Below are 15,544 nucleotides of genomic sequence, written 5' to 3'. Positions count from 1 at the left end.
GATATTCCTTCTCTTAAAACATCATCTATGGCTCTCTGGAAAATACTTGGAGCATTCTTGAGTCCGAAAGGCAGTCTACAGAATTCGTATTTGCCGTTATTTATTGAAAAAGCCGTTTTTTCTCGGTCTTGCTCTGCCAGTTCTATCTGGTGGAAACCTGACTTGAGGTCAAGAGTGGTAAAAAATTTGGACTCTCCTATATTTGACAGTATTGTCGAAATCATAGGGATAGGGTATCTATCGTCCACTGTTTTTTGGTTCAACTTCCTAAAGTCGATAACCAATCGCTTTTTTTTAAACCCGTTTTGGTCAATTCCTTTTTTATCTACAACCCAGGTTGGGTTGTTATAAGGAGATTTGGATGGCCTTATTACGCCGTCCGCTAGAAGTTGTTTAACCTCTGCGTTGACGAACTCAGTTACACCCATGGGGTGCGGGTATGATCCGGAATATACCGGCTCCCCATCCGTTTTTATCGTAGCTACCGTGTTAATGTTGAAAGGTAGCGCCTCGTCTGGATCGGCGAAGGCTTTATGGTTTTTTATAATTATTTTATCAAAAGCAGTTTTTACTGCGGGGGGCACGTCACCATCATTGATTTTAATGAAATTTACATTCTCAACTCTTGTAAACTGAATTTTCTCAGTTCCGTTATTGGTGTGTAGAACATTTCCAGTAAAATCGAGTTTCGCATTTACTTGTTTAAGTAAATCGAGCCCGATAATACCGTCAAAGTCTTTAAGAGCGCTAAGGATAAAAAAGGAGTTTTAGCTTTGAATACCGAAATCAGGCATTTTTATTTATCTTAGTAATGCCATGGATTGATTTTACGTCGAATGGGGTATACACTGCCACGATGCCTTTGAGCCCCGGGAGTGGAGAGATGAAATTCTTCGAGGTGCCCGTGTCAATTAACAATTTTATTTCTCTTCCTGCTAGCCTACGTGTGACGTATGGAAGCAGGGACTTTACCCTAAAAAATTACAAGACTCATCTGCATCTAGATCATCCTGTATTTCCGTGGCGGACGCCTGAGCAACGGACTCATAATCTTCTCCACCAGATTCTTCTTCTGGCATGAAGTTGATTTTTTGTTGTGTTCGTGCTGACTGTCCCTTTTGCCATGTCGTGGGTTGCCTGAATCGAGATGAGGTGGCGTCCACCTCCATCGGTTCTGTTTTAGTTTGTCCCTGATTATTTCCCCCATTAGTGTGTATTTTTTGCCGGGACGAACCAGTTTGATTATTGCCTCCTCTTTGAGGTCTTATGAAATGAGGGTTTTTTTTGATCGCCCCCGAATTTTGATTTTGCTCTTGGTATTGTGAATTTTTCCAACCAGCCTGTCGCTGGTTGTTTTGGTTAGTTGGCCTATAAGTCTTTTCGTCGTTATGCCGAGCGAAAGTGGCCGCGAAAATACTCCTTTCATTACTCGATTCGGCTTCTTGAGCTAATGCTAATGCCGACGGTAAATCAGGTGGTTGTGCTGGAAAAACAGCTACTTTTAATGATTTTTTAAACCTGATATAAACGCGTGTAAAGCGTCGCTCCTAAATTGTGTGTTTAAAACAGACGCCGCGGCGGCGTCGTGCGTCATTATTGTTTTGTTTGTCAGAAGCGTTAGCTTCCGTTCTACTTCGTCATAATATTTGAGTAGGGGCAGGTCGCCCTGTCTGGACAGGCTTAATTCCTGTTGTATTACGTGTGTCGGAGTTTTGTCGGCATACGTAAAGTCTAAACGTGCCAATATGGCATGAAAATTTAGCACCGTATTAAATGAAGCTAATACGGCAGCTGCCGGTCCCCTTACTTTATTTCTGAGGATTGCGACCGCTTGGTAAAAGCGACTGCTCCCTTCATAGGGCTCAAATACCCTGTAGGCTGCGATAGCAGCTTGTCTCCAGGAAACATAATTTTCTTGTTTCCCGTCGAATTCTGGGACGGACTTAATAATGTCTAGGGGCTCATTACATTGTTTTTCAGGTTCTATTTGAATCTCTTGGAATGTTTGAATTTTCGGAGTTTTTCTTAGTAAATTTAGCTCCCCCATAATTGCGGCTAATTATACCCGTTACTCGTAGAATAAAGGGTATATTGTATTCGTGCAAAAGTATGTAACAGCTAGAAGGAAGCGTTTCCGACCCTATAAAGTATATATATTCTTGATCAGGGTCACTAGCCGAGTCGATATAGCCATGTCCGTCTGTCCGTCTGTCTGTCCGTTTGTCTGTCCTTCTGTCCGTCTGTCTGTCTGTCCGTATGAACGCTGAGATCTCGGAAACTATAAAAGCTAGAAGATTGGCATTTTGCATGCAGATTCTAGGAGTTCCAACGCAGCGCAAGTTTGTTTCAAAAAGTGCCACGCCCCTTTAACGCCCACAATCGCTTATATACGATTTTAAAAATTTAAATATTTCGGAAAAGTAAAAATGCAGTTTTATTGTGTTTATCAATACCTATCGAAATGTAGAAGAAATTTTTCAAATCGGACCATTCGTTAAAAAGTTATGCGTGATCAAAGTTTCTATCTCCATCTCCCTCGCACTCCCTTTACCTGAGTAAGGGGTATCTGATAGTCGGGGTACCCGACTATAGCGTTCTCTCTTGTTTTTCGTCAAATTGCGCCTGCTGTGTTTGAAGTGCCTGATTTATTGCGGCCTCCATATTTGCTAATTGTTCTGGCTGCATTTCTGCTTGTCTGTTAGTTTCAAGATTTTCTATATCGAAGGCACTCTTCCGGATAAGTACCTTGCCTGTGTTCCCACTGGTCGACGCGGTGCTACCCTCTTCGTTAAAATCCTGATTTTCTTTCGTTGTATGCTTTTTTATTTTGGTTTCTAAGAGCTTCCTATACTCTTCTAAAATGTCCTCGTCTGTATCAGACATGTGTTAATATTGGTAAAAATATATGGTCATCATAAAAATTGATCAAGAGTTGTTTTTTTATATTATTGATTAAATTAGCGGGGAGGAATAATATCAAATATCATTAAAAACGTTGTTTAAGAAATATAAAGTTTTATTTACTATTCATAAATGTTTTTAAGTTCTAAAATATTATCTTGTGTATTTTTTATATTATTTCTTTCGGTGAATTTATCGATTTTGGCTTCTTCCAAAAAAAAAAATTTACACAAAAACTTTGGTTTTAAAATATTTCATATTTGGTAAAAATTTGAACCAATTCTCCCGGTGTATTTTTTGAAATACGAGACGACACGGTAAGTGTTATTTAAGTTCAATCGTTTTATTTCTCACAGATTTAGCGAACGGTTTTATATTTGAGTTTTTATTTAATATAATAATTCGGACAAATAGCCTACTTCCATTTTCTTTAATATTCTTATAATTCTGCTGCTGTTGCTGTAGATCCCACGGATGGGGCGAGGGGTTTCCCTACAGCTCCCTTTTGCTCAATTATTCCCGCGGAGGGGGGCGAGGGGTTTCCCTACAGCTCCCTGTTGCTCAGTTACTCCCACGGAGGGGGGCGAGGGGTTTCCCTACAGCTCCCTTTTGCTCAATATTATTCCCGCGGAGGGGGCGAGGTGTTTCCCTGCAGCTCCCTTTCGTTCCTCTCTTGGTTATAAACTTGCAAATATTTTGTTTTCTCGCCAAACTTTGTTGCGCGTTCTGTTTTATTTGCGTTCACATAAACACTTGCACTTTTGTAATATTCGTTCCACTTTTTGGAATTTGATTTAATTTTATTGGGTTCTAGATTTTCAACTGATTCCACTTTTTCACTTTTTTTTAAATTTAATTTTGGTGGATTTTTGAAAATTATTCCTGTTGGGCGACAGTTATTTAATTGTGTTTATTTATTTAGATACCAAGGTATTTCTTTATTTCACTTAAGCCTTTTTAAGCCAAAGATATTTTAATTCATACAATGGATTGTTAATGTTCAGTTTTAAACTAACTTGAAGGTCTGTCCCGGTCGCACCATGAAGCCCTTATTTGCGCTGCAGCGCAGCCGCCTAAGTGCGATGTCAGCATTCCGTATCCAGCTAGCGACAATCACTCGCTGCAGGCGTGTTGGGACCGAGCCTCGGGCAACTGCCCCGGGAATGCGCGATCAGCAGTTTCGCCCTTGCGCGTGTTGGCCGTCGGATCCGGTATGCAATTTGGCAATTTTTCCAAATTCTTTTTGCGCGTGTTAACTTGTATATTTCATTCTTTTGAGTGTATTTGTTTTTGAACATATTCAAGAAATTACTATTTGGTATTGGGTTTGCGAAAATATAGTTATACCAACTTTAAATATTTTTTGTAATGGTATTTCGAAGAAAAAATGGCGTCAGGGGGTGGAAAGGAGATATACATATATGCAAGCGTATGCTGGATAAGACGGCTACTTTTTAAAAATAGTAAAAAGTTGAAAATGGAAGCCGTCATATTTTTTAAACATTTATTATGCTTTTAACTATTTTTTAGCGAAAACACGGTTTAACGATTTAGCGTACAGGATTTCATTTTCTAATTGAATGAGTTTGGGGCACTTTGGTGGGGGGTGGGTCACCAATAACTATAAACTAAAGTCTACAGAAATTTAAACCGTATTAAAGCTCATTTTATAGCATTTATATAGCATTATATATATAGCATTTTATAGCATTTATAGAAGCGCAGGGAAATGCAAGGTAGTGGGAGAGGGAGGGAAACGGAATCATTTGTTGACAATTTGTACGAAAATGCAGAGAGAGATAGCAATATGCAGGCAGAAAACGTATGATGCTTATGGAGACACTTAAATTCGATAATAGATCGACTTTTTGCCTAGTTTCTTTGTTTAGAAGATAGCTAGTGCTTTGGTGAAACCATCACGAATCGTTAAAGCCTAAGGAAAAACTTTACCGAAGGAATTTTTGATACTCAGTTTAGAAGTGCCATTTTTCGACGTTTGAAGATATTTATCGCTAAATTGTAATTTTAGAACATATATAATGTCTTAAACTATTTCTGGGCGAAAACACGTATTCGATTGGTTAAACGGTCTAGCGTCCAGAATTTTTGAAAAGAAAATTGACCTTTTTTCCAATTGGAAGCGATTGGGGCCACTTGGAGAGCCCCAATAAATCTTAGCAAATCAGTTTAAAGTTATTAGAATGTAATAAAAATGCATATTAATATTGTTAACCAGTGGTTTTGCCTCTGCGTTGGTTCCCAGTTTTCTTACTGAAAGCTTTATATATAGAGATAGCTCCCACAGGAACAATCGGAAAAAAAACTTCAAAAAAATTAGAACTTTGTTGTTTTTAATTTTTTTTGTAGTTTGGGACTTGGTATTATTTAAATATTACCGAATAACGGTTTTAATTAAATTAAAATCGGACAACAATATCGCATAGCTGCCATTGAAACGATGCCCAAAAGCAGCGCAAAATCGGCATAGCTTCATTGTTTTTAGTAGTCGTAGGATTATAAATCGAAATGTAGTAGTTTTGTAATAACTGCAAGGGTACATAAACTTTGGCTTGCCGAAGTTGGCTTCCTTTCTTGTTTTAATTTGAAAGTTTTGTCTTGATTAAGATGATTTAATCGAAATAGTGAACATTTGGGAACTAGTTTTTTGTGTCGATATTGTAATTTTGGTGTAAAAAAAATTGACCTTGGTCTGTTTTTGAATATATCAATTATAATTTGTTATAATAGTTTTATTATTTATATAAGCTTTTTCTTAATCAAGCAATTTCCGGCCAATAAACATATCGTAATAGTCAGAAAAATCATGTTACTAAAATCGTTCGGATGTTCTAATTATATGGTTGCTGGGTAAAATAACGGATTTTTGTAATGTCATGGAGCCGTTTGATGTTAAAACTTCGCTTTGTTTTTTGAATCGAAAAAAAATGTTGTTGTATCTTGTTTATTGTGGATCCAATGACAATCAAACATTTGTAAGTATAGCCTGTGTGGTTGATTTATAGGTATTGAGAGACGCCATTCACGTGAGACACCTTTCACGGAAATTCTCTGGGGTTTGTATTCCGCAATCAGTATTGTCCTCAGGTTAGGCCCATCTTCAATGTTTGGTAGGCCTACTCATCTGGTTACGGATCTACGCAGATTTCTTTCAATAGCTCCGAGTAAACTGCGCTGTTGTCAAACGTCGATCGTTTGGTAGAGCGACAAAATATAGTCGACCTTATTAATAAATGTAAATTGGGTTTCCGGTTCTCCATTGAACGGGATAATGTCCATTCAGTTCCATTTTAACTTTTTTTATTTGTCAGTTTTTGAAGTCCTTTAGTTTTTGTCTTGTAATACTTATAGTTGTTTTTCTTTTTTTTGTTATCTAGCCTTTGATAGTAATAATAATATTTTTGGGTTTGAGTCGAATAAAATGACCCGTTGGGTTAAGATCAACGCTAAACTTTGAATTAAAACACGATTGAATGTGTTGCTGTATCAATTATCTGGATATCATATACATTTTTGTTGTTTCTAGCTGGTTCCAGCTCAACAAAGAATATATCCCGGTTCGCCTTTCCATTTTCACCAGGGGGTTGAATACATTCCGAGGGTTGTGTCCCAGAGCTTTAAGTTTTGCAGTAATTTCGGCTAGTTTAGTGGAAGCGTGAAGTCCCTTGATGACGACTCGAAAGGCTCGTTCATTTTTAAACTGAAAAGTGCTGACAGGAATTCCATTATCCTTGAAAAGCTTCTGGACTACACGTTTAACATTGCCGTCATCCACAGTAACACTACAGGAAGATTTACCAGTTGTCTTGAGGCGAAAACCCCCTCAAAAGGAAGGGTGGAGGACGGGGATCACGTTTCTTGGTTTTAGCTTGAGAAGAGGCATTGCGTGGGTACACCGAATGCAAGTTAGCTTCAACAGACTCAGACAATCCATGACCAAGTTTAGAGGTGCTGATTGATTCATTAATATGAGTGGAAGTCATTGTATCATGATGATGACATCATCGTCAGACAAAATAGCAAAGCTATTGTTCTTTCCTAAGTAGGTAGAGTCTTTTTTGACTTGAAGAATGTGATTGTATGGTCATGCCAGAGGCTGGAGCTTGAGGACGTTTATAGTCGCCAACAGGGTTTGGCAGCGATGATTTGTTGATATTACTACCTCCGAGTATGTCAAGATTTCGTCTTTTCCTTAGGTTATTTACCTGAGTAAAGCGTTCATCATCGGCAGCATTCTTACTAATCCACTTGGGGGGGAAATGGTCATAGTCGGGACAGATGAGGTGTCTGAAAAATTGGAATCATAAGGTCTCGACTTATGTGTCAGGCTAACCGGTTATGTTTATTTCAGAGCTCCCGTATTTAAAAAAAAAAAAAAGTTTTATGCAAAATTCTGTTTTTCTGTGTCTACGATTTTTCTTTTGACTTTCTTAACAAAACATTTGCGGCCTTGCCTTCGGTTGGCAGGCCGGCTGCTGCGGTAAACGTTCTTTTTCTTTATTTTCTTAGTTCATTACGCAAGTACAATGTCAGATGCTGGTATACATAGTTCCCAAAAAAGATGTCTTCCAATTTCAAGCCAATCATGTCTCTCATGTGGGTAAGCACTCGGTCTTTGCTAAGGACCAAGTTTCGCGACCAACAGTCAATAAAAATGAAACTGCCTTTAATGCCAATAGGTGCCTCTCTGATACTTCTGATGAATTTGATGATTGACCTTTGGTTCACAGCAACCGTAGCAGAAGACGGTTTTTGGCTGAATTTTCGAAACGTGTTCTTCGCCGTTACAGTTATAGCATTTTATTAATTTCAATGCTGCAATAGATTCAAAATCATTTTCTTCCACGAATTCATCTTCCTCTACTGACGCGATATGTCCTTTCATTTTGTTTTGGTATCTCGACATTGCTGGGGATGCTTCTTCTGCAAGAAATCTTTCTCGTTTCGCACAAAGCGAACGCAAATGAGCTACGGAATGAAGAACGTTTCATTTTAGTATTTTAAGACACTCGTCATCCGAGAAAGGGACTGGAAGTCTATCTACCATCATCATAATTGACTTGTAGAAAGCTTCAAGTGATTCTTTGGGTTTTTGTCGTCTACTCCGAATTTCTTCCTAAAGATCAGTCTGTGAACGTTGATCTTTATATTCCCGTTTCAATTCTGTAAAAAAAGACTCCCACGTGATTCTACCTGCCCTTTTATGAAATCACCAATACCAATTTAAAGCGTTTCCTTTAAGAAGAACTGGTAAATTCTTACAGCTAATGAGCGGATTCGATAAATAAATTGATCTTCACATAATCCTTGATTTGTTCCGTCAAATTTGAAATGCCAATTTTGTATAATAGTTGTCACTTTCTCAGTACTAAGCGACGAAATATTTCGTGTACCTCTATGAGAACTAAGTACTCCTACTTTCCGGTCTATCAGCTGCTGTGTTTGCTGGTGGTAAGTTGCTATTGTGGCTTAAATGTACGTCATTTAACATTTGGCACACCGACTCGCTAATCATATGATTTATGCGATCATAGTCTATTCCTGCTGGTATCGAAGATCTAGCTGGACGTCCTCTTCTAGGTCGTTTATTTGTTCTAGCGTTAGATGGACCTGCTGTTTCGCATTAAAGCTACGAAGCTTTGGTACCTATTTCTGGGTGCTGTTGCATATATCTCCTGGTTAGGGGTATATTTACGAAAATGCCTTCCGGATTTTCAGCTGCCAGTAATTCTCTTTCTAACGTTTTACCTCGATTTACAAATTGTAACTCCTGTGGTTGACATGGACTTCGACATATTGGATATTCCAGATTATCTGTTAACCATGTGGTTAAACAATTTTGGTGGAAAGTATGCTTGCATCTTGTTGTAATACAAGGAGTTTCCGAATTCATCACCGTGTTAAATAAACTAGACTGATTGTCGTCAGTAACATTCTCAGGAGTATGTCTCACAGGCATCTTACTGTAATCTAATTAAACTTCTTCACAAATAATTTTTTGGTTCAGCGGTAAGCTCTGAGTTTTGATACGGTATTAACAAAGAATTAAATACTTACTTATTAATTTAAAAAAATTGGGTTATTGATTCTTATAAATTTTCTCTAAAGTTTTTCCGAAATGATAAGATTTTAGCTAGGGCAATTCCTTGGTCAACACTACACCTATAAAATTTAATTCCACCAACTATCATCCTCTCTTCTTCTAAACCTTTTGAATCTTTAGTTCAAGATCGAGTTTAGGCTACGCTTATTGATTAGTACAAAGGATTACAGAAAACAAGCGGACATGTGAAGTAACAAAAGCTCACTTCAGTTATGTATTCCAAATCAATTCTTGAAGTTATTGCACTACCTTATTCCCGAGTCTAAACCGAAAAGAAAATTCAATGATTTTAATTGTATTTACTCTATTGATGTAAAGGTATAATTTCTGCTTTTAATTTATTTACATGCAGGTGTTATCGCATGCTGACGCATATTTATGTTTTAAGCAAGCTGACCTCTGATCTTGACAACCCAATGCTCCTGCGCGAGCTTGTTGATAGGCTGTTCGAACTGGGCCTTACACCGCCGCTGTAACGACAGACCAGTTGTTAAGTCATTCAGCGGCAGGTTGTATAAATTAGCAGAGGCACCATCAACCGTTATAGCCGTACCAAGTTCGTAACACTCACACACAAATTCACCAAGGAATGGAAAACAATCATGATTCTAAAACAGATCAAAAAGCAGCTTCAAGCCGCACATGTGCGATGTGTAAGTTCACTGAACAACAAGCTACCCAGTGTCAGAAATTTAATATGCTTAATACTGAAGAACGGCAGCGCATAACTAACGAGACTAAAGCGTCCTACAGGTGCCTAAATTTTCACCGTCGCAAATGCTTTTCAACACGTAACCTTGGCGTCGACAATTGTCAGTCCAAGCAATTTAATATGCTTACTACTGAAGAACGGCAGCGCATAACTAACGAGACTAAAGCGTGCTACAGGTGCCTAAAGTTTCACCGTCGCAAATGCTTTTCAACACGTAACTGTGGCGTCGACAATTGTCAGTCCAAGCACCACCCACTTCTGCACAGATATGCACCGAAGGCAGAACTCGTCAGTGCCCACCATAAGGATGGCGACCGTGAAGAACAATACTTCCGAATCGTGCCAGTTACTCTATATGGAAACAGAGTAACTTTCAACACATTTGGCTTTTTGGATGAAGACTCATTTGTCACGCTAATTGACGAAAATATTTTTCGGGTCCTTGAAGTTTCCTCAACACTGGAACCACCATGCCTACAATGGACTAGCGAAACCACTCGCATGTAGGAAACATCTACCAAGGCTCACATTCAAGCATCAGAAGCGGGAAGTCAAAAAAGGTTGTGGCTAAACAACGTACGGTCAGTTAAAAACCTGGCTTTACCAAAGCAAAGCGTCGATGTCAACAAACTATGCAACCAATATTCACACTTGCAAGGACTACCATTACAGTCATACTTCAATGCACAACCGATGCTGTTAATTGGCGCCAACAACTGGCAGTGCCTCGGAAGATTCGTGAAGGAACACACAACGCTCCTATAGCCTCAAAGTGTTTACTGGGATGGAGCATTCAAGGATCAAGCAATTCAAGCCGTCACGTCTCCTTGCATCACTGTGACTGTAACTGACCAGGAATCGACAGAGCTGTAAAGGAAAGCTTTAATGTAGACCCATCGCACCGCGGGAACTCTACTCTGAAAAACGATAAAAAGGCTATAGGTATTCTTGAAGATACTTGTACAAAAATTAAGGGCTATTATGAAGTTGGCTTGCTTTGGCGCGATAAGGAGGTAACCTTGCCAGAAAGCTATTCTACTGCATTAAAACACCTCAATTCCCTACGAGCCAAAACTAACAAGGATCCTACCTGTTCGGTCAAATACAACGACAAATCGATAATCTCATAGTAAAAGTAGTACGCAGTCGAGCGCCTACCCGAAGATGTAGCTGCCAAGGAAGATCGAGTATGGTATCTCCCAATTTTCATTGCCCTAAATCCTAACAAGCCAAATAAAATAAGGATAGTATGGGATGCTGCTTCAAAAAGCCACGGAAAATCGCTAAATGATTTTATGTTGAACGGACCCGATTATCTGCACCCATTGACTGATATCCTGATGTCATTTAGGGTCGGTCGTATCGCCGTATGTGCAGACATCGCCGAAATGTTTCATCACTATTCAAGAAAGCGATAAGCATGTACAACGATTTCTATGGCTTACCAAAAATTGTCAGGCACCAAGGATTTTGTCATGCGCGCAATGACATTCGAAATTTGCTGCGCTCCTTGCATTGCTCACCATGTACGAGACAAAAATGCATATGAGTTCAAGAATTCAAATCCGCGTGCTTATGAATCCATAACACAAGCTCACTACGTAGGCGATCTTATAGACAGCTACAAGGACGACAATGAAGTTACGTCTGAAGTCAAAGATATTCACTCCAAAGGCGGATTTATTATCAGAAATTACGTTTCCAACTATACCGCAGTTCTTCAGCATTTCGGAGAGCGCCAAATCGACAGCCAAAATTCCAAAGACCTGGGGGTCCTGAAAACGTGCTTGGTATGTATTGGGATCCTACCAGTGTCGTTTTTAGGTACATTTTCAGATTTGCGAGATTGAAAAGAGACGTCTTGAATGGTGATACAGCCCCAACAAAACGAGAAGCTCTTCAAGTACTGATGTCGGTGTTCTATCCCCTTGGCCTTTTATCTTGCTACACCATCGGTCTAAAAATGCTACTGCAAAAGGTGTGGCGTGCTGGAATAACTTGTGCACTACTCTGAACTTCGTAAACATGTCTTCCTTGTAAGAAAACTTGATCAGTTTTATTTTGCAGTGGATTTTTTTTAGACTGGAAACGTCTGTAGAGAGCTGTAGCGACCTCCATCCCTTACATCCAAAAGCTGCGCGCAATATGCAGCGGAAAAGCGCTAATAAAACCACTCAGCTTTGAAATCATAGACGCTGCAAAATCGTGGATATTTAAACAGTCTCAGGCAAAAGTATATTCGAATGAGATCAGCGCCCTGAATTTGACTATAGATAAATCCAGCCCATTAATTGGCCAAAATGTCTACCTAGATGCAAAAGAGATCATACGTGTACAAGGCAGGGCAGATCGCTTGAATCCTTTTCGCCTTTTTGGTCACGAAGGATTACCACGAGAAATCTTACCATATGGTCCACGAGACGAAAATCAACTTAATTCGAAGCCAATTCTACATAGCACGTCTGCGAGTCTTGTACAAAAATGTTCGAAAGGCATGTCAAAAATGCAAGAACTCCAATTCGTCGCCACAAGTGCCCCAAATGGCACTGATACCACCAGCCAGACTCGCATGGTTTGAAAGACCCTTCACCTATACTGGGGTGAACTAGTTTGGCCCGATATTGGTAAATGTTGGTAGACACAAGGAAAAGCGCTGGGGAGATTTACCTTAGAGCTGTACACATAGAAGTAGTATATAAACTCGACGTAAGCTCATGTATTATGTGTCTCAAAAACTTTATGGCGCTCCGTGGAACTCCGAAAGAAATTTTCTCCGACAACGGAATCAACTTCAAAGCCACAGAGAAGGTAGTACAGGAAGAGCTCAGGAAAATAGACTTTAATGATGTTACAGTACAGTATGAAGCTATAAAGTGGCGTTTTAAGCCACCAGCTGCACTCCACATGGGAGGAGCGTGGAAGCCAGTTTTTGCAATAACTACTCCGTAGTAGCGAGATGAATACAAATATTACTGTGCTATTGCTATCGCTCTGTTTTTGACGAGAGCGGTAGCAGAGCCATTACAGAATAACGAGAAAGTTTGTGCTCTGCTCTGCTCGCAGTTTTGTCGCTTGAGAAACTGTAGCAATAGCGGTAGCGGCAAATCAAGTCCTCTGCTCTGTGTAGCAGTAACGGTAGCAAAAAATTGGTAGCGAGATGAGAGCAGAGCACTTGTTATTTTTTTATGTGCTACGGCTCTCGCTTGTGTTCCTTTTTTTATTTTCTGCACCTTTCTTATGCAGCGTGTTCTTTTTACTTGTCGCTTTGTAGTTTTAAGAAAATATTTTTGGCACTTTTGAGTTTTGATTAACTGCGTAAACATGTCACCGGCAAAGAAAAGTATCAACATTTTAAAATATTACGAGGATATAGATTCCGACTACGTTAAATGCAAAACATGTTTTCGAGTTATAAAAAACGGCCGTGTTTTTTATTTAAAGAAACATTTACAATTGCATGACATCCGACCTGAGCAGCAAGAAAATGATACTGGTTGCATGCAGACCAAAAAAAACGTGAAACCTCAAATAATTAAAGTTAAAATCAATAAAAAAAATGTAATCCGGTCATATATTGGACTTGTCACTGAAGAAAGCATTCCGTTCCATGTGCTAAACTCAACGAATATGCGTAACATAATTAACCCGATATGTCAAGGTCTTAATGAAAAAAGCGGAAAAAACCTTATTTTGAACGGAAGCAAGTGCAAGTCTGTTCTAAAACAGGTATCAGCGAATGTTAGACTTGAAATACATCAAGAATGTAAAAATCGACTGCTTTCTTTAAAAATAGATAGTGCAACGCGGCTTGATCGAAATATATTCGGCATCAGTGCTCAATTTGTCAGCAAACAAGAAATAAAATCTCGAATTCTTGGAATGGTGGAACTCAAAGGAGCAGGTTCAAGTACATCCCAAAATCTCGCTAGAGAAATTATAGCTGTTTTAGACAAATACGAAATAGCCCTGACCCAAATTGTATCAATTACATCGGATAATGGGGCAAATATGATAAAAACTTCGAAAATTTTATCAGAAATGCATATGAGCGATGATGATATTGACGAAGTCTGTATTGAAGAGAACATTGAGTACACGAAGCAAGTCGACCTTTATGAAAAAACAGAAAATATATATGTGGGTGAAATACAAATAGTTCGATGTGCGGCACACACTGGACAGCTTTGTGCACTCGATGTAACAAAAAATGCAAATATAAGAGAGTATTTGTTAACCTGCCGCAATTTTACCAAACACATTCGGAAGCAATCAAACGGATACCGTAATTTTTTTGAACTAAAAAATTATAAATTACCTCAATTGGATTGTCCTACTAGATGGGGATCAACATATAAAATGATTGACCTACTCAATAAAGCGAAAGCTATATTAGGCCCTATCGAAACTGTTGAAAATAAATCCAAAGAGGACTATTTCGTTGTAAATGAACAGTTATGGGAGTTCATGGACTCCTACGTTACAATTATGGCTCCACTGCAAAAAACTATAGTGCAGTTTCAACAAGAACAATTGCACTATGGGAATTTTTATGCTCTGTGGCTGGTTGGCAAGTTGTCAACGAAACAGATTTTAGCAACCAGCGCTTTAAGTAAAGAATCTCTTCTTTATACGATTGGAGAGACGCTTCTTGAAAGCATGGAAGTAAGAACAAAAAAATTGGTATCAAATGTTGGCTTCGACGCTTGCTTATACCTAGACCCAAGATTTCATCATACCCTGGACGGCTCCCAAAAGGACAGATCAATTCATTTTCTAAAGAAATTGTGGGCACAAATTAAAATCCACAGCCCCAGTCCAAATTTAGTGTCATCAAATAATTCAATGGCTTCGGATACTGTACATGAAGGAAGTAATTTCGATCTTTTGGACGACTTTTTAAGTGCTAACATTGTTCCGAATGAGTCAACAGATGTCCATGGAAAGATTGAATCGTTGAAATTGCCGTATATGAAATCTAGTGAAAATGTTTTAAATTTCTGGAAAGTAAGAAAATTAAGCGATCCAGAGCTGTATGCCCTAAGCAAAGTATGCTTTGCTATACCACCAACTCAAGTAAGAATTATAATTTAATTTAAAACAAAATATTTATTAACAAGTGTTTAAATTTCTTTATATTTGTAGGTAACAATAGAGCGGGCGTTTTCGTCTTTAAAACTGGTGTTGTCGGATAACCGAAATCGATTAAGTCACGAAACATTGGAAAATATTCTTCTTGTCCGGCTTAACTCAACTCACTTGGATAGTGCCATCGACAATTTAAGTTTATTTGAAGACGAAGAAGATGAGGGGTAATTCGTGTTTCTAAATGCATAAGTTCTTATTTCTTTTTACTTTTTTATATTTAATTAACATTTACTTAATACATGAATTTTAATTCTGGGGCTTTTAATTTTTAAGTTTGATTTAATCTGAATACTCTGAATAGAATATACGTTTTTACTTTGATTTTTAGTTTTTGAATAAAATACTATTATTTATTTTATTATTTCAAACCACTTTATTCTGACAGAAAATATTTTCTTTCTCATTCTGGCAAAGCGACAAGTAAAAAGAACACGCTGCATAAGAAAGGTGCAGAAAATAAAAAAAGGAACACAAGCGAGAGCCGTAGCACATGAAAAAATAGCAAGTGCTCTGCTCTCATCTCGCTACCAATTTTTTGCTACCGTTACTGCTACACAGAGCAGAGGACTTGATTTGCTGCTACCGCTATTGCTACAGTTTCTCAAGCGACAAAACTGCGAGCAGAGCAGAGTACAAACTTTCTCGTTATTCTGCTATGGCTCTGC

General features: G+C 38.6%; 1 protein-coding gene across 1 annotated transcript; it reads left to right on the top strand.

Annotated features, from left to right (window-relative positions):
• The first annotated feature begins 14,576 nt into the window (after positions 1 to 14,576).
• On the top strand, positions 14,577 to 15,108 carry LOC108039150. The gene is made up of 2 exons (XM_017116073.2): positions 14,577 to 14,807; positions 14,877 to 15,108. The coding sequence occupies exons 1-2, from the start codon at positions 14,577 to 14,579 to the stop codon at positions 15,045 to 15,047; spliced, it is 402 nt and encodes a 133-aa protein (XP_016971562.2). The 3' UTR covers positions 15,048 to 15,108.
• Positions 15,109 to 15,544: the final 436 nt, after the last annotated feature.

This window comes from Drosophila rhopaloa, unplaced genomic scaffold (genome assembly GCF_018152115.1).
Source record: "Drosophila rhopaloa isolate 14029-0021.01 unplaced genomic scaffold, ASM1815211v1 contig_215, whole genome shotgun sequence".
Lineage (NCBI taxonomy): Eukaryota > Metazoa > Arthropoda > Insecta > Diptera > Drosophilidae > Drosophila > Drosophila rhopaloa.
This window is presented reverse-complemented; position numbering and strand designations above follow the sequence as displayed.

Coding starts and splice junctions, on each gene's coding strand:
- LOC108039150 (XM_017116073.2), top strand. CDS start 14,577: ATGGCTTCGGATACTGTACATGAAGGAAGTAATTTCGATCTTTTGGAC. Junction 14,808..14,876: donor TTGCTATACCACCAACTCAA/GTAAGAATTATA, acceptor TTATATTTGTAG/GTAACAATAGAGCGGGCGTT.